At 36.1% G+C, this 17,427-nt stretch overlaps 3 protein-coding genes across 10 annotated transcripts; 2 read left to right on the top strand and 1 right to left on the bottom strand.

Annotated features, from left to right (window-relative positions):
- Positions 1–401: 401 nt before the first annotated feature.
- LOC113212718 (MAGUK p55 subfamily member 7) lies at positions 402–8,162 on the top strand. 7 transcript variants are annotated; one of them, XM_052265928.1, is made up of 14 exons: positions 551–686; positions 779–891; positions 1,021–1,107; positions 1,180–1,463; positions 1,550–1,681; positions 2,438–2,467; positions 4,142–4,309; positions 4,419–4,615; positions 4,709–4,827; positions 5,208–5,528; positions 5,622–5,824; positions 5,913–6,053; positions 6,130–6,347; positions 6,419–8,162. In XM_052265928.1, exons 3-13 carry the CDS (start codon positions 1,077–1,079, stop codon positions 6,304–6,306), a joined length of 1,803 nt encoding a protein of 600 aa, XP_052121888.1. In that variant the 5' UTR covers positions 551–686; positions 779–891; positions 1,021–1,076; the 3' UTR covers positions 6,307–6,347; positions 6,419–8,162. The 7 variants fall into 7 exon arrangements, with proteins under 7 accessions (XP_052121908.1, XP_052121902.1, XP_052121892.1 ...); XM_052265948.1 differs by lacking the exons at positions 551–686; positions 779–891 and adding an exon at positions 402–513 and having other exon boundaries at positions 5,352–5,528; XM_052265942.1 differs by lacking the exons at positions 551–686; positions 779–891 and adding an exon at positions 402–513 and having other exon boundaries at positions 5,244–5,528.
- A 297-nt stretch (positions 8,163–8,459) lies between these two features.
- On the bottom strand, positions 8,460–14,357 carry LOC113213374 (SWI/SNF-related matrix-associated actin-dependent regulator of chromatin subfamily A containing DEAD/H box 1 homolog). Of its 2 annotated transcripts, XM_052265922.1 has the most exons (19): positions 14,171–14,357; positions 13,947–14,039; positions 13,456–13,753; positions 13,181–13,282; positions 12,973–13,085; positions 12,726–12,858; positions 12,459–12,558; positions 12,020–12,376; positions 11,734–11,933; positions 11,511–11,649; positions 11,298–11,433; positions 11,004–11,141; positions 10,687–10,917; positions 10,483–10,590; positions 10,267–10,401; positions 9,972–10,183; positions 9,713–9,895; positions 9,495–9,601; positions 8,460–9,414 (listed from the first exon to the last, which is right to left on the bottom strand). In XM_052265922.1, the coding sequence occupies exons 3-19, from the start codon at positions 13,745–13,747 to the stop codon at positions 9,302–9,304; spliced, it is 2,799 nt and encodes a 932-aa protein (XP_052121882.1). In that variant the 5' UTR covers positions 13,748–13,753; positions 13,947–14,039; positions 14,171–14,357; the 3' UTR covers positions 8,460–9,301. The 2 variants fall into 2 exon arrangements, with proteins under 2 accessions (XP_052121882.1, XP_052121878.1); XM_052265918.1 differs by lacking the exon at positions 13,947–14,039.
- Positions 14,358–14,624: 267 nt separating this feature from the next.
- Positions 14,625–17,243, top strand: LOC113213369 (zinc finger protein 883-like). The gene is made up of 3 exons (XM_026432413.2): positions 14,625–14,966; positions 15,226–15,357; positions 15,432–17,243. Exons 1-3 carry the CDS (start codon positions 14,811–14,813, stop codon positions 17,196–17,198), a joined length of 2,055 nt encoding a protein of 684 aa, XP_026288198.1. The 5' UTR covers positions 14,625–14,810; the 3' UTR covers positions 17,199–17,243.
- Positions 17,244–17,427: the final 184 nt, after the last annotated feature.

Genomic DNA, 17,427 nt, shown 5'->3' with positions numbered 1-17,427 from the left:
ATGCCCCCGAGCACGCGGTGCAGTTCATAAAACGAAAGTAAGTGTGCAGCGTTTGTCGGCCACTAGGCACAGCCTCCGCCGCTGCTGCGCCCTGCGCCTTGAAGATAGGTCACCAACTCTACAGCTGCTCCATGGCTGCGCGTCAGCCCGGCGGATAGCCTCATAGCGAGGCCGCTTTCAAGCGACGGCACGCTGACGGTTATTTCCCGTACTTCCCCGCTATTGAATTCCCTCCCCTCATGCAGGCGGCGCAACGCAGTCTCTGCATTCAATCGGTAATTTTCTTGTGGCCGCCGCCCACTAACCTAACTCCACGCCAGCACAGGCCGATGCCGAATGCAGGCAGAGAGCCCAGAGCCCAGATGGCCCAGATTCACCCGATTCACCCCTTATTTCCCCCCCCCCATCCCTCCATCTCTCCATCTCTCTCTTTCTCGCCCTCTCCACCTTAAATCGATTTTTCATCCCTTTCGGTAGAGGGCGCTGGGGATGAACAGAAATGGCTGATCTGTGGTGTGTAGACCTCTTATAAATCGCAAGTATTATGGTTTGATGCCTGTTTTACAGATCCTCTGATAAAATAGAAGTGTAGATTGCTTTAGATTTCATTTCAATCGATCCTCCGGCATGTCACCTCGCAAACATGCACAAAAGTTGTGTCGCTTAACCTTTATATCCATGCAGTTGTCAGTACTTGCAAACCTTTCTTTTCTTTTTTTTTCCAAAAATACCACGAGCTTAGATCAACTGAAGATTTATTTAAAGTTTCATTTTGCAGTCTCGATGCCTCAGACGAGTTGCGTTACCCAACGCAACGCATTTTACTTATTGATTGCTAGTCCTTTTCCATTCCTAATTTAGATATTTTTAACCTCCATCCAGATAGAGAAGGTACTGACAGTGATAGGAGGCTCTTTTTCTTTACTTATCTCAAAAAACAAAAAAAATCATTATCATGTTTGTTTTTAAATTGGTACCTTCATTAAATTTCTTGTTCTAATATCAGCTCTTTGTGAACAGATGTGTCTTCGACTGGGGAAGTCATAACAAAAGAATGCACAGAGAGCTCCTCTAAAATGTCAGATGAAGCAAATAGTATTAACGCAGGTACAGTTTGTTTAATTGCTTGTAAGCTAAGAGTTTCCTGCCATGACTTACTCTTTCAATGGTAATTTTCAGCTCTACCCAGCTTATTGAAAGCTTTAGATGAATGCCGGACGTCACTTCCAGCCACCAATGAAGCGTTTAATTTTATCACTGGTGTTCTGAAGTCCCGCGAACTTAACGCACTTGTGAATGTGCATAGTCAAATCTCTAATAGAGTCAATGACGACAGTTTCCATCCAATTGTTTCTAATGGACTCCAAATTGCTGCTGATGTCCTAGACTTATTAACAACCAGGAAAAATTTGTCAGCTGATTTTGAAGAAATTTGTTCCTTGTTGAAGAAACCACACATTCAGGTTTGTGCCTGAAGTCAGCTTTTTTCAAAGACTTTATGGGTTTTGTTTTAATTTCTCCTGTATTACCATTCCCTAATGTTTCACAGAGATTACTGGATGCTCATGATGCTGTAGCTCAGAAGGATTACAACCCTCGACTATCAGAGTTACCACCCGATGTTGACAAGGATGAAGAAACAATTAAAATTGCTCAACTAGTAAAAAGCGATGAACCTTTGGTAAGTTAATATTAATTGATTAACTCTTTTTTCCCTCCCCTCTCTCTTTCTGTGCAAATGCAATGCATGAAGCCTTTATTTTATGCTTACCTCTCTTCACACCGAATTGGAGCAAAACCCATTAGAGTGAAATTTGTCTAAATCGTTTGTCAGGACAACAACCATAACTTATCAGTTGTTTCTTTCAATGCTTTGTTATTCAGTTTTCCCAAGAAGGAAAAATGTTGTTTTGGGTACAAGATGTGACCAATTATAGTTACCACAGTGAAACCTACATATAACAGATTATGTTGGATCTTCCGATGGTCCTTTGTTTACGATTTCAATGGGAATTGCCATTCTTTTATTTCTTGGCTTTTAAGAAATTTTCGTGACGGTCCCTTGAAATCCGTTATATGTTGGTTTCACTGTATTTTGCATGTTTGTAATTGTAATTGTGCTGTCATTCTTCCGTCATTGGTTCAGTGGTCTATATCTCTGTCAAAAAATGTAAAAATTCTTCATATTGTCTACTAACAGTATCATGTACTATTAAAAGTTGTACTGTGATTTCCCTCAAGCAGTGGTTGGTGTGCTTTTGAACCTCTTTCCCTCCCCTGTTATCCTTTCCATTGTTTGGTTTTCAGTGTGTTTAGTGTTCATTGTCTTTGTGTATTTTTTAATTATTTTTTTTACTATCTCATAGTGTTGAAAATTAACAGTTTGTTGTTTTGTGCATCTGATTGTATATTGTCTTTTCTGACTTTGCTTTCAAAGGGGTCTGCTCAAAGTGCCGAGCCTATTGTGGTAAGTGGTGTGTGGTCCTGAGCTCTCCTCTCCATCATGGGTTGCAGTAAATCCTCTTCCTTTAGCTTTGCATGATTTAACCTGTTGTAAAGTATACTATACTTTACAATACTATGGTTCATTTTTTTTAAATGTATGAATGATTTATATATTTTGGTGTGACTTGGGTGTATTTATGTATAACAAATTAGCTCATTCTTATTTGTACATTTTATGTAGTGATTCTAATATCTTTTATTCTAAATCTGGTAGAAATTCATTGAACCAGATTAAAACAGAGGATTTCTGTATCTTTCTTACAAGTTCTTAATTTTACTTTCTAGTTCTCAGTATGTTATTCATTTGAGGATTTTAATTATTTTCAAAATAGTTCCTTACTTCTTTTCTGTAGATGCATTTTCTAAAAATAATAATTGGTTGTAGAGGTAAGCTTTTGGTAGTAAACGGATTTTGTGTTTGAAGTATGACTTGAGCATGTCTCTTGCATTTTAGTCCCTAGCTATACATGCGGATCATGCAAGCTGATGCCAGCTACATTTAAAGGTGCCAGAAAAAAAGAGGTAATATTTTATGAAAGCAAAGAAAATTTTTGGACTTTCACTTTTTACTTTATTTTACCCTTTTAGCCATGCTTTACGTTTTGTATCCTTTTCAATTTGCTTTTAACGGTGGTGTGTCACGTCACCAGTAGTACTAGACATGACAGGTTGTCCTCAAAATAAATTTTTTCCACAAATTTTCATTCCACCATATTTGTTTAATTTTAAACCACACCCTTTTAACCAATGTTGAAATTGGAAAGTCAGGGTAGGCCTGTGCGGTTTAGAATCAAATAAATACTGTAGATCTTGGCATGCAAATCTTGGTTGATCACATGTTTCTTCGTTCGGAATGTTAGAACTATACTTTATCACAGCTCACTTAATTCTAATCTATATCTTTATGGTTGATGATGGCACTCTAGGGGTCAAGGTAAGCATTTAGTAATCAGCATGTGATAAGGAAGTGCTATTTTTCCTGCATGTTTCTTTTCTTGTGCAGTTTTTGTATCATATTGTTTTTGTTTTTTTTGCTCATGCCTTAATTATAATTTATTATTCTGGCCCAATATGTGTGTGCTTTTAGTACATGTATTTTTTCATTGTCCCTCACTTCAATTGAGAACGTAAATCAATGTTTAATACAGCTCTGTAATAAATTCAAATCTCTCAAAATATGAACTTTCTCACATATTTCTAATAATTACATGTATTTTTCATGCTTCTTCTTCTCTATTTTTTGCTTGAATGTGATTTTACCAATAGGAAAAGACCAATTACTAGGGTAAAGGCCTGGCGGGTAAAACTCCAAAACGGGAAGAATTCTCACTCTATTTTAGGATGTAGTTAAGGAATTTCTCTCCCAAGTGAGGATGTAGGTTGTATAATGAACTCAGTATGCAGATAAGTTCAAAAAATATAAATGTGTATTCCCTTGACTCTGAGATAAACCCCACATTCGACTGTACGATTTTTTCCCATGTGTGACTTTTGCCCGCCTTTACCATATCTCAGGCTATTATTTGTCATACAGTTATTTCTATTACTGTTGTTTCATTCCAGTTAAATTCTACTTGTCAATTTGGTTCAGTCTGTTTTTGCACTTGTTTTAATTGATTATTATTTGTCTCTACAGGGTGCAACTATAGCAACAGATGAGCAAACTGGAAAGTATGTTGTTGCTAGGGTCTTCCATGGAGGTGCCGCATATCGATCAGGACTTATCCATGTGGGCGATGAGGTTTGGGAAGTTAATGGCATCAATGTAGAGTGGAAGCCTCCAAGTGATGTGTTAAAAATTCTTGTAAGTACACTTTGGTTTAAAGTACTTGTATTGCTTCAATCAAAGCGGTCCGTCCAACAACATAATGGAATGGTCTTTTTTTCTTTTTTTTTTTTTTCGGTAATTGCAGCAAAACTCTGAAGGCACAATCAAATTCAAGCTTATTCCAGCTGACAGAAAACTTGGTCACTGTGAAAGTAAAGTCCGAGTTCGAGCCCATTTTGATTATGTTGCTTCTTTAGATCCGTTTATTCCTTGCAAAGAAGCTGGTTTGGACTTTGTGAAAGGAGATATTTTACACATCGTAAATCAGGATGATGGAGAATGGTAAGAAACAATACATAACTCTTTACTAAGGAAATGTCAATTTAAAGTCTTAACTGTATCCTTGTTTTCTTTTAAATACCATAATTGCTGAAGGTGGCAGGCCCGAAGAGACGGGGATAGAACTACTCGTGCAGGACTTATTCCAAGCAGGGCACATCAAGAAAGAATGATTTTACGTGAAAGGTCTCAGATTGGAAAACGTGCTGACCAAGGTAAATGGCTTCCCTATTCATGTTTCTCATTTGACTGTAAGATGTTGCTTTGGGTATTTTCAGTGATATCATTGAGAATATTATTTTTTAGCCATTATTCAAGCACCAAAATGTTTTCAATCTAGAATTAAAAGCAGTCTGCTAATTTTTATTTTTTGGTATTAGATTATTATCAGGATACTATGTTTAGATACAGTTTTGTTTTCCATTTTGGTAGTTTCCTTTGATAAGCTTTTCCATCACCTAGCATGAGACGTTTACTCATTGACTTCCCTAGATTGTATTTTGTAATCTACAATATCCTAATTTTTATCTCTCTCTCTTAATTAACACAGCTTATAGTACATCTCTGAGCTTAATTTTTTTTTTCTGCTTGTTAGGCCCTGAGTCCCCAACAGGGCTGTGTCTTGTTTCAGCATTTTCTCCTTCCCTTGCTTCCCTGACCGGCTGCAAATCCTCTCTTCAATTATCACCCCATTGTGCCTCTCGGACCAAAACTAAGAAGATTATGTATGACTCTACAGAGAATGATGATTTTGACCGTGAAGAAATTCCCACGTACGAAGAAGTGGCCAAGTTATATCCTAGGGCTGGAATTTACCGTCCCATTGTAATGATTGGGCCACCTGGTGTTGGACGCAATGAACTTCGTAGAAGGTTGATTGCAACAGATGCAGAAAAATACCGCACCCCTACACCTTGTAAGGAGGAAAAACTTAAATTTCATGTAAACCAAGTTATTGTTTGAACATGGAAATTATTTGAACCTAATATGTGTCTTTTATCTATTTTAGTTACCTCCCGGCCCATGAGGCCTGGTGAAGTAAATGGAAAAGAATACTACTTTGTGACCAGAGAAAAAATGGAGGAAGATTCTGAGGCTGGAAATTTTATTGAGTTTGGAGAGTACAAAGGAAATTTGTATGGCACATCTGTCGAAAGTGTTAAGATGCTTGTGGGGGCCGGACATGTTTGTATAATGAATCCTCATTACCAAGTAAGTTATTTTTCAGGAGGAAGTGTAAGTCCTCTTAAGTACCATATTGAAACAAACAATAAATTCCGGTATCTAACCCCCCTGCCAGGCTCTGAAAATGCTGCGTACACCTCAGCTGAAACCTTTCATCATTTATATAAAGCCTCCAGCATTTGATGTTTTAAAAGAAACAAGGGCTGTAGCCTATGCAAGATCAACTTTTGATGAAAACAATTCAAGAGGTTTCACTGTAAGTTACACACAATTTGTTGTATACAGTTTCTTCTCTTCTAGTTGTACTTTGTCAATGTTTTTCTGTGTTCTAGGATGATGAATTTAAGGAGATACTTCAAAGTGCAGAACGTATTGAGTTTTTGTACAGTCATCTGTTTGATGAAATTATTGTAAATGCAGATTTGTCTGCTGCATTTGAACAGCTTGTTCGAGCTGTGAATAGAGTGGAAAATGAACCTCTGTGGGTACCAGCATCATGGGTGCAGTGATGCTTTGTTCATTTAAAATGGCACAGTGTGATGTTTATAAGGTAAAATATAAATGGGTGGAAATTTTTTGATCATTTTGTGAGGCGCTATGTTTATCTACATTATTTTACAGTTATGCTGTAGCATAGTTGTAGCTGTGAAGACGTGTGAAGAGCAAGACTAAACTTCCCCTGGTGCATTGTGCATCATCTTGTTCTTCCATGGCCCTTACATCTGCTCAATAAATTGGTTGGGTATTCCAAGTTAGTCATGCTATGTAATCTAGTCAAGTGTTGTTGCAATATTTTTATAAAACTTATGTCACTACCTAACACATTGACTGTGTCATGAGTCATTCATTATTGAACTAGCAAAGCCTTTATATTTTTATTTTTTAGGTTTTTATAAAAATCAAGAATACCCTTTTTTAATAATATTTGAGACATTACTTTAAATCTTGTCACAAAAATAAGTGTTTTAATTTATTTTTATTTTGCTTATGTTGACATGCAATGCAAGCTTTTTGGAGTCTCTTTCTCAGCTGTTTGTTGGGGCAGTCAGCGCCATTTTTGTGTGCCAATTTAATCACCACCAAATGCTTAGGTAGGTTCACATTCTGTGATGTAAAGCAAGGTTATGTTTTAAAATTTATAGTCCTACTAGTTTTTTCTAGAAATGTGACTATTCCAGTTTGGTACTTCACCATGTAGGATAAAGTGCTGACATTTCAGAGATCTCCTCTCCCTTCATTCTTAACTGCATACGTCATAATACAAGTATTAATGTTGGATTGAAGTCAGAGAGGTGTGGCAGGAACAGTTTTAGGTGATATCTTTCCCTCTTATAAACATGCTTTTTTACTTCATGTTCTTATTAAAATTTTCTTAAAAATAACTTTTGTGATTATATATCTTTTATTAAAAGAAAAAGAACAATCTAGCTTTATAAAATCACAACCTTTTCTCATAATTTGTGCAATATTTAGGTACTTCCTGTTTCTTGTTATAATTTTTTTTTTTGTGATGTGGATGTCTTCAATCCCAACAGTCGGCAGGCTGTCTGGTTTATCTCTGTGGCAATACAGCCCTGACATTGTTCTGTTCTACTAGCTTCATAGGATCCTATTCTAACCCTCAACCCCTTTTTTCCCCTTATGTCTAACAATTTCTCTTTGATCATTGACTCATTTTCATGTGCATATGCAATTGAAATCATCAATTTTTTTGTTGTTGTTAAACGAATGCAAAATGTGCATTGATCATAATGTTGTTTTTTTTTTAATTGTTAATTTTTTTTTTTTCTGTTTATGTCATAAGGATCAAATTGAAGCAACACTAATTGTTAGTTTTAACTGCAAGGAATTGTCTCGTAGTACTCATGAATCGTACTATGAATCAGTATCTATAAGCAATCTTTAATAATCATGTGAGACTCAATCATGTATCACGTTATATCAATCATGTACATTGTTTGCAAGTCTGATTCTAAAGCAGTCAAATGCCATGTTTGTCATTGTTATTACTTGTGTAAGTGAAATATCCTAGCTTTATATGATTTCTTTGACCATAAATTCAAAAACTTATAAGATTCTTGGGTTTTACTTTTTGCATCATGAAAGTTATCAAAAGAGTTTGAGCTTTATCATCTCCCTAGATTGTTAAAATAATCGAGTCCTTTTCAAATTTCTAATCTTTACAGCACATATTGTTTGCTTGCACCAAGATTTATGAAGTTCATAGAATTGTTTGTATTTATTTTGTTAGACGTGTATTAACTGTTATGTACATAATTGAATGTTGAAAGTGAATCTTCCGTTTCTCTGACTTACTTGAAATTGAAGTTGCTAGTGCCTGAATATATGACCTTGCCTTCCTAAATTTCTTGTGTATTTGATTTGTAGTAACTCTGATGTCACATACATCAAGAGACTAGGGCTTATCCATAAGCCCTAGTCTCTTGCATACATACCAACTCATTAAAACTGCACTATTGGAAAAGGTGGGAGATACATGTCAGTAAAAATACTATTCGTTAATTTTTACATTCTTGCCACACTTCTTACTTCTTCATCCCTTCTCCATTTCTATAAAAGTACAGCTTTGAACTTTTCTGCTTGTTTTGTGTAGGTTACCTGTACATGATATGCTGAGAAAGGCACTGAAAACAGGGGAGAGTTGAGAAGTAGATAATCTGTTAATGTTTCATACATGGTATACATATCTTTACTAAGAATGCAAGGTTCCAAACAGCAATAAGACAAGAAAATAAGTACTGTTGCATCTTTATCGTACAAAAAAGAGTTAATAAATGTTACCAGTCCCAAGTACAGTCATCTTTAGGAATGTGTAGATGCAGAAACTTTTTAAGAATTGTTATTCTGCTGTCCTCCAGAATAATTTCTGGATACAAACTAACACATGATTTCCCCCTCTACTTCATAAAAGTAATACAGTAAACTAGGTTGCATTATCTCCTCCAAGATGATAATAATCAAACAAAACAAACAAACATAAAAAAGAAGAAAAGATTTTCCACGGTCATTTACTTTCTAGTTGAACATTTAGAGTGCTTGATAATACTGAGACTTTCATCAACAGAAGAAAATCCAGAAACTAAATGGATACTGTGGAAAAACCACATTACAAGTGATAGACAAACATTAATAATACACTTCTCATTTCAAACTCATGGAGAACACCATCACAAGGAACACACCTAGCCAGCAGGTTAAAGGGTGAAAGGTTCTGTAGACTTTGACAAAGCATCTCAATATACGAAGTAATAACATACAATCAGTGGAGGAGAAATGACTGAAAAGTACTTCAGGCATGCATGTAATAAACTAGTAGAAAGGTACACAATAGATAGAAAATAATAGCAATAAAAAAATACAAGTAGAAAGATCAACATTTTGTACGCTGATTAGGTAAGATCAAAAACACAAATACTAAATAGGACACAGGTATAAATGATCACAGAAAACTGAGCAGAATTGATTACGTACGATGAGTTGCAGTTACAATGCACTAGACTTGATTGGTGATTTTGAGTTCCCAGAATTTTTTTTGTCCATCCCCAGGGCTTGTTTAAGAAGTTTTGCCACACTCTTCTTCTCAGATTGGTCATTTTCTATGAGAAAGAGCACCAAAAATTTAGCACGAAACACTACAGCCTTAACAAGTACAAATTCAAGTAAAACAAATTTATACCTTCATTAGTAGAGACTTCCTTTTCAAGCAACAGTTTTTCTTGGGCCAAAGTCATAATATTTTCTTCAATGGTTCCCTTACTTATTAGGCGTATAACCTTTACAGGCCTAAAAAGGTAATGAGGATGAGAAACTTAACATTTGTGGACAGTATCATATGTAGTACTTTAAAATCAGAAAAAAAGTGGTAACTACCTTTGATGAAACCACCCAACTTACTTTGTCTGTCCTATGCGATGGCAGCGGTCCTCAGCCTGCTTATCATTATGAGGATTAGGATCCACATCATGAATGATGACTGTGTCAGCTGAGGTAAGATTGATACCAAGCCCACCAGCGCGGGTAGATAACATAAATATAAGTATAGTTGTATCTCGGTTATATTCGTCAATAAGATCTTGCCTGCATCAAAATCAAAGTTAATAAACCGTATATTGTTTCCTAATCATACACAGAGGAGAACCTAATATCCAGTCACCTCTGGGGTACTGGTGTACTGCCATCAAGACGAAGGAATTTGTAGCCTTTGTGCTTAAAAAATTCCTCCAATACATCCAAGACAATTACAAACTGAGAAAAGATAAGAACTCTGTGTCCTTCCTCTTGAAGTTTGGGCAACAGTTTCTCAATTTCTTTGAGTTTCCCTGACTCTCCCATGACACTAGGTGGGAGACGTAAGTTGTAGCATGTCTGTAGAAAGAACATGGGAAAATCATATTAAAAATTTCGGTAGTTTCATCCAAAACTGAATAAAGAGAAAAATTGATGAGCACCTTATATTCAAGGCACATGTTGTGCAATTCAAAATCAGACATAACATTGAGATCGTCCAGGATATACTGATACACAGTGTCTTTATAAATAATATCTTTCTGTAATCTTTTGGCCATTTCTTTAATAGTGTCATCCTGTTCAAAAGAAAACATAGGTTAAACTTTCTAAATCATAAAAATACAGTAGCAAACAGAAACCCAAGAAATTGTGGCTACCTTAAAATGGTATCTTAATAGCAATGGGTGATTAGCTAGCCTTCTGAGTTTCATGTACATTGCCATACCACTCTCTGATGGTTCACTGGGATCATCACCATTCAATTCCTAAAAATTGTATTAAGACACCCATCAGAACATTCCATTACTGCTAGAGCTCATGCAAATGTAACAGAAATTTTTGTAAGTCAAAATAAGGGTTACCTTTGCAGCCTGCCTTGAAAACATAGCTATCAGTTCATTATATTTTTGCTCTTGATCCTCAGTCATAGGGCAATGCATTAATTCATCTGTTTTCTGAGGTAAATCCTTGAGGACATCACATTTTAGACGACGTAGCACAAATGGTTTCATAATGTGCTTTGCTTGAAATATTTGAGTGCGTTCAAATTCCGGCAAAGAACTTTCTGAATCACTTTTATTATTTTGCTGTTTCTGTTGATAATTCCAAACAATACAGATTTGTGATAAAAAGGCATCAGTAAAAATAGTCAGGAGATCTACAGTTAAAAAATACTTACTGATCCCTTTGTAAAAAGAGCTTTTAGTGTTTCTTGTTTTCCTTTGAATAATTTAGGCATCACAAATACCAAAAGGGACATAAGCTCCAACAAATTATTTTGTAAGGGAGTGCCTGTTACCAGCACTCTATTAGGGGCCTGGGAATCAGAACAAAAGGAGAATTTTGTAAAATATAACTACGACAGTCAAAAAGTAACCAGAAAAGTTAATGGAAAAAAACTGATAAAGTGAATCCAAGATTGAGAACATTGAAGTATGATTAATCATCCATCAACTATTACTCCATTACTCACATTGATCTTGATTAGTTGTTCATATCTTTGAGTGTACATATTTTTCAGCATGTGTGCTTCATCAAATATGGCGTAATGTAATGGGATAATCCTAAACATTTTTCGCTCCTCTGGGCAACTTGTAATCATTCCATATCTATGAAATTAGAAAAAATTAAGTGAGCAAAGTGACAGCAAATGGTCAGAAATTTTAATCTCCATCAAAATACTTACGTAGTTAAAACCACTTCTGTGTCACCAAAACCATTTTGGGACCACTCTATCCTCTGATACTTCCGGTCTTCTTGGGATCCATAATACACACTTACGTTCATACTAGGACTCCATCTGGTAAATTCATTTTGCCAATTTTCTAGAAGATGAAATATTTAAGAATTTTGAATTTAAATGAAAAATATAAATGTATTAATGGATCCTTTACTAAAATAATTCTTACCAAGTGTAGAAGCTGGAACTACAATGAGGTGAGGTTTACCAGGATTTGCAAGTTTTTTCTCTTTCAAGTATGAAAGAAATGCTATAATCTGCACCGTTTTACCAAGACCCATCTCATCAGCCAGTATACCATTAACTTGATGAGTATTCAACACGAGTAGCCAGTTAAGTCCAACTAGTTGGTAGTCGGAAAGTTTTAAACTGTACAAAGTAATTTCAAAACAGAGTAAGAATTAGGAAACAGTAAATTGAAATGATGCAAGACTGCAGAGTACGTAAGGACTTACTTTTCTGACATGATACTTGGTTGTGACTGGACATCAGAGAGCCCAGCAGCAACAGCAGTTTCCATTTTACTAGCAAGCTTTCCACACTTTCTTATAAGTTCTGCAGCTACTTCCCTAGTTTGCAGTAATTCCTGAGCAGCATTGAGAACTTCACATCCAGCCCCACCTTTCTTTTGTAGTTTTTCAACCAAATGTTTCCAACCATCAAATGGACGACTTTCTATGATTAACTCAGCTTTCTTCTTTGAGCATTGCATTTTTTGCAATTCTGCCAAATCAGACTGACAGAGGAACATAAAGACTTTCTTCTTGTCGCCTGATAAGTCATCTGAGACTTCTTCATCTGAGTCTGCATCACTGAGTTATATAAAAATATTATTCAACTGGCACAACTTCTACCAGAACCTTGAATAAATTTGTGTAGTACAGAAACCCTCACCTGTCATATACTTTTCTCTTTTTATAGCCCCGGCCGTCGTCATCTTCATCACTTTCATTGTCTTCATCACAAGAATCCATTTCCTTTTTCTTTTTTTTACCTGCAAACAAAAATGTTACAATATATATCTTGAAAAGAGGTGATGTACCTAAATAGTTATTTGCTATCCACAATAACGTAACAGGCCACTCTTGAACATGACATATTTTAGTTTTCATACTAACAATGTGTTAGAGATTTTTTTTTCTATGTATCTCTGATACATACCTATTTTTCCTACACCATTTAATTTCTTTTTAATGGTCACATCTGAAGTTGAAGTATTAGAAAAAGCTTCACTGAGAATGGTCTTAGCCTTACTGACACTGCATCCAGCTTTAAAAAGAGCATCTTGAAGAATCTATTGAGATATTAGAAAAGCTCATTAAAATCAGATGCATGCTGCATCATGAGACAAATCATATAATTCTTAAACATTCCAATATTTTAACTCAAAATTAAGGTTACAACTAACCAAAATATCTTTGCCAGGAAAAGCATCATGAAGATCTTTCAAAGCATTTTCAAGACTTGTACGTCCTTCTTCATCAATATCTAATGGCTTTGATTTCTTACTACTTCTTACACCTGAGAAACAAAGATGCAAACTGCTTAAATTCCAAACTCATTGACAATCTGCCTTTGGACTTAAAAGTAGAAAGTTTGTTGGAAATAAAATGTACCATTGGGTTTCGGACTGTCATCCTCTGTATCAGAACTCAAAACTTTCGCTTTTCTTTTACCAGGTTTGATTGGGCTTTCTAGAGGACTTTCATTATCATTACCTGTAAAGAAAATTATTGTGTGAAGTATCCACCAGTAAAACAATTTTTTTTTTTCAAAGTTCTAATTTGGTGTACATCATCTAATGGTCAATCATCCAACAGTTTGAAAGAATTTTGCTTCATGTGACAAGACAATATAACTGAGTTTTACTTTGCTTTGATACCAAACTTACCTCCATTTTCCAGAGAAGATGAAGGCGTATTGTGGGGAAATTCTGTTTTTAATGCAATTGATATAGATGATGAAAGTTCTTTAATTTTATTGTTTATTGAAGACGACTCTTTAGAGGGTGAATGCACTGAATTGGAATCTATACCATTTTCTTGTTTAAGAGGTGACTTCTCTTTGCCATTGGGTACACATTTATCACTTAAAATTGATTTTTTCTCAAAACGAAATTTAAGCAATTTTTCCAGGGGGTTGTGAGCGCCTGAAGGTGACGCATCACTTGCTAAGTCTGACATGATTTTCTGAAAGGAAAACAGACAAAAAGATTAGATCATAGCCCTGTTATTATCGCTTAAAACTCATTTAATTCAGTTTTTGAGTTGCTATTAGAAGCAATGTTTGCAGTTGTGTTCATTCACCCTAAACTCGATAGAAAATCTGGACAATAAAGCTACATGGAAGATAAAGAGCTTTAATTGAAGTGAGACTACTCACAAACTGTCTAGGAAATGGAGATCAGTGATGATTCTTTTCAATGTAATATAACCACAACAAAGACAAGCCTTTCATTGTTGTCCTTTTTTAATACTTGGAAATAAATTAAAACACGCCACAATAAAAAAAGTTCAGTGTCATCTTTGAAGCTTATCGCGTATTATCTATGAAGAAACAAGCAACACTTAATTTCACAGCATGAAAGTTTGGCATTTTATACTTACTTAAACTATTCTCTATTCTTTTCTAGCGCTCCGTTCACTCGAGAGACTTCGGCTCGGCTCGGCGGCAGATTTACACAGACAGCAGCAGCACAGCAGATGCGTGATGCGTGAGCGTTAAATACTTTTTTCGAACTTGGCTTTCTTTCACACATTGCCGACCGACGTGTGTGGAACAAAGAAAAAATGCGGTAACATTCGGACACAGCCAGCATGAAGTAAGAAGAAAAAAAGTGAGAGCGGGACTGAATTTTGCCAACTTAACTTTTCATTCCTGGTTTGAGCGATGATCAAGCAATTACTGATAGAGCCAAAAATAAAACTTCACAAGTCAAGTTTAATTGTCTACCAATCATTAAAAGTGGAATGAATAAATGAACACCCACTTATTTTCAGGCAAAGTAAAATCGGTTTTTTCTTTCATGTTGATCAGAGATGCCACCCTCCTGTTTAGTTAGAGCCACAGAAACAAAAGAGGGTTAACTCACCTTACATTGCTGGTTAAATTTCATTACCATTATTGTTATTTTGATTTTTACTAGTGTCTTTATCACTGGAAATTCATGTCCCATGTTCTGGGAAACGTTCTTATGGGTACAGCGCACCACAATGAATCTTGAAGTGACTAAGTTTTGTTGAAAAGATGGTTGAATTAGAGAAAAGACTTCTGAAAAACATGGATTCGGTGTGTCGGCTCTGCCTGTCAGAGGACAGGAGCACCGTTTCAATATTTGACAGTAGTAACCAGAAACACTCCGTGCCTTTGCCAATTCTGATTATGACTTGCACTCAAATTCAGGTAAATTATTTCAGACATTTCAGTTTTACTTCCATAATGTTGGTTGACTTCACCAATGTTGAATTTCATTCATTCACATTGATTGATTCACTTTGATTTTCAATACACCACAATTTACAAATAATTCAGAATGACATTTTAATATTTATTTCATAAATTATTAAATGTGTCATGCAAGTTGCCTCTTGGAAATGTTTTCTACATTTGTGATGATAACCTCTGTGCTGAAGCTAATGCTGTTCAAATTTGTGACTTGTAGGTGTATGCTAATGACGGACTGCCAGCTCAAGCCTGTGAAGCTTGCATTGAGAAAGTTGAGTCGTGGTTTGAATTTAAGGGGGTGTGTACTCGATCTGATGAGAAATTACGCCAACTGATAATCAAGAAAGAGGTATACACAGGTTTATGAAATGGAGATGTTTTGTTATCTGTGACATATTCACCAATATTGTCTTAAACATTCAGGTTCTACCACATTGGGGAGAAGGAGCTATTCTCAGCAGTCCAAAGTCTGACGAAAACCGTCAGAACTCAAACTTTTGCCAGTATGAAAATGGGCAGTCTCAAGAAGTTGAGGTACCGGAAGTTGAGTGTGATGTTGGTTTTGCTTCTGACCGGTATGAGGATTCAGATTCTGAAAGCAGAACAGGACACGAGAAAGAGTCTCGGCGCTTAAACAGAGAAAGTTCAAACAAAACGAGGAAAGTTATGTTAGATCGTAATGAAACCCCAGACCACATACTAGGAATGGATTTCTCTTCACTGGAAAGTGATGAAAGTGGTTCTGAAGGAGATGAAGACTGGGATGAATACAAATGTGATGTCTGTGACAAAGTTTTAAAATCTGATGCCGCTCTTAAAAAGCATAAGTTAAACCATGCCCGAAAACGAAAGTTTCCTTGTACAGTTTGTGGTAAAGCTTTTCTTTTTAAAAATCATCAGGTGCGGCATGAAAGAAATTTGCATGGCAAGAGCATAAATGAGACCTTTTCATGTACTGAGTGTGACAGGAAGTTCACTCAAGACTTTGAGCTGAAAGCTCATGCTCGTATACATGCTAGTGTTATAACATTTGATTGTGAGTTTTGTCAAAAGGTTTTGCTCGACGAGACTAGTCTAGCTGACCACATGCGCATACATCTCAGTGAACGTCCACATGTTTGTGAAACATGTGGTAAATCATTCATTCGAAATTGTCATCTCAAGAAGCACATGTGGACCCATAATGAGGATGATAAACCCCATCGATGTACATATTGTGGAAAATCTTTCTTAACGGCTAGTTCCCTTCAGGATCATGTTCGCACTCACACTGGGGAAAAGCCATACCTGTGCACCCACTGCGGGAAATCTTTTTCTCAAGCACCAGCTTTAATCATGCATGAAAAAATTCATGCCACTGGACGTACACATCCTTGTAAATATTGCTCTAAAAGTTTTACCTCGGCAGTTGAAGTATCAGCGCATATGAAGGACAACCATTCTAGAGAAAAGCCTTTCACTTGTGGAACATGTGGTAAAACCTTTGCAATGCAGGTTGTTTATATGAAACACGTCAAAAGACATGAAAGTCTGTTTTTATGTAATGTTTGCGGTAAAACTTTTGCAAGCAAACAGTGCCTTAAGAGGCATGTTCGTATTCATACAGGGGAAAAACCATATCTTTGCCAATATTGTAATACCTACTTTAGAACTTCTGCACATCTTGTTGAGCATGTAAGGATTCATACTGGAGACCGACCTTATGCATGTGAAACTTGTGGAAAGAGTTTTGCTCGGAGAACACATTTGCAACAACATGTGCGCTCTCACACGGGTGAAAAGCCTTATGTTTGCAAGTATTGTGGAAAACCATGGGCTTCATCTAGCAACTTGGCTGAGCATGTGAGGATTCACACTGGTGAGAAACCTTACATGTGTCAGATTTGTGGCCAAGCTTTTGGGAAGAGGTCTGCTATGCAGGAACATTTGAAGGGACATCCTTCATCAGAATCAGAGGTGGCTACTTCAAGTACACCTTTACAAGATTCATCATCAGCAATTCCTGTAGCATTTCCCAGTTCAAGACAACTTCCCTTACCTGTTCCAAACATGTTGGAACACTTAAAAGAGCATCCTTCAATTGTTGCCAGCTCACGCACTCATCTCCCAGTTACAACACCTACTGGACTTTCACTACCACTTTCTGCTTCAGGACAACTACCATTATCAGTAACAAACATGTTAGCTTAATAATGGATAAAATAAATTCTCCAAGTTTCTGGATAAAAAGAATAATCACATAAGTTCCTATTCAGAGTTGAAAACTAATATAGTTATGTGTACTGCTCATCTTGTTTGTGTTAGTTGGTGAAGCTCTACATCCCTACTGATGAAGATAAAAAATAATGTTTTGTTTTATAAAGCAAGTGTAATATTTACTGATAGTAAATCAGTAATAAGCTTTTATACATATATCTTT

This window comes from Frankliniella occidentalis, unplaced genomic scaffold, assembly GCF_000697945.3.
Source record: "Frankliniella occidentalis isolate FOCC.00 unplaced genomic scaffold, Focc_3.1 Scaffold3, whole genome shotgun sequence".
Classification (NCBI taxonomy): Eukaryota; Metazoa; Arthropoda; class Insecta; order Thysanoptera; family Thripidae; genus Frankliniella; species Frankliniella occidentalis.
The sequence above is the reverse complement of the archived record's forward strand: the minus strand, read 5'-3'. Positions and strand labels throughout refer to the sequence as shown.

What these genes read in the sequence shown, in the direction of transcription:
- LOC113213374 (XM_052265922.1), bottom strand. Translation starts at nt 13,747, where the DNA reads ATGTCAGACTTAGCAAGTGATGCGTCACCTTCAGGCGCTCACAACCCC. An exon ending in ATCTTCTCTGGAAAATGGAG is followed by an intron (nt 13,283 to 13,455) that starts GTAAGTTTGGTA and finishes TTTTCTTTACAG; the next exon opens with GTAATGATAATGAAAGTCCT. An exon ending in TATTAAGATACCATTTTAAG is followed by an intron (nt 10,402 to 10,482) that starts GTAGCCACAATT and finishes TCTTTTGAACAG; the next exon opens with GATGACACTATTAAAGAAAT.
- LOC113212718 (XM_052265927.1), top strand. Translation starts at nt 1,077, where the DNA reads ATGTCAGATGAAGCAAATAGTATTAACGCAG. An exon ending in AATCAGGATGATGGAGAATG is followed by an intron (nt 4,616 to 4,708) that starts GTAAGAAACAAT and finishes TAATTGCTGAAG; the next exon opens with GTGGCAGGCCCGAAGAGACG. An exon ending in TAATGAATCCTCATTACCAA is followed by an intron (nt 5,825 to 5,912) that starts GTAAGTTATTTT and finishes CCCCCCTGCCAG; the next exon opens with GCTCTGAAAATGCTGCGTAC.
- LOC113213369 (XM_026432413.2), top strand. Translation starts at nt 14,811, where the DNA reads ATGGTTGAATTAGAGAAAAGACTTCTGAAAAACATGGATTCGGTGTGT. An exon ending in TGACTTGCACTCAAATTCAG is followed by an intron (nt 14,967 to 15,225) that starts GTAAATTATTTC and finishes TGTGACTTGTAG; the next exon opens with GTGTATGCTAATGACGGACT. An exon ending in AACTGATAATCAAGAAAGAG is followed by an intron (nt 15,358 to 15,431) that starts GTATACACAGGT and finishes TTAAACATTCAG; the next exon opens with GTTCTACCACATTGGGGAGA.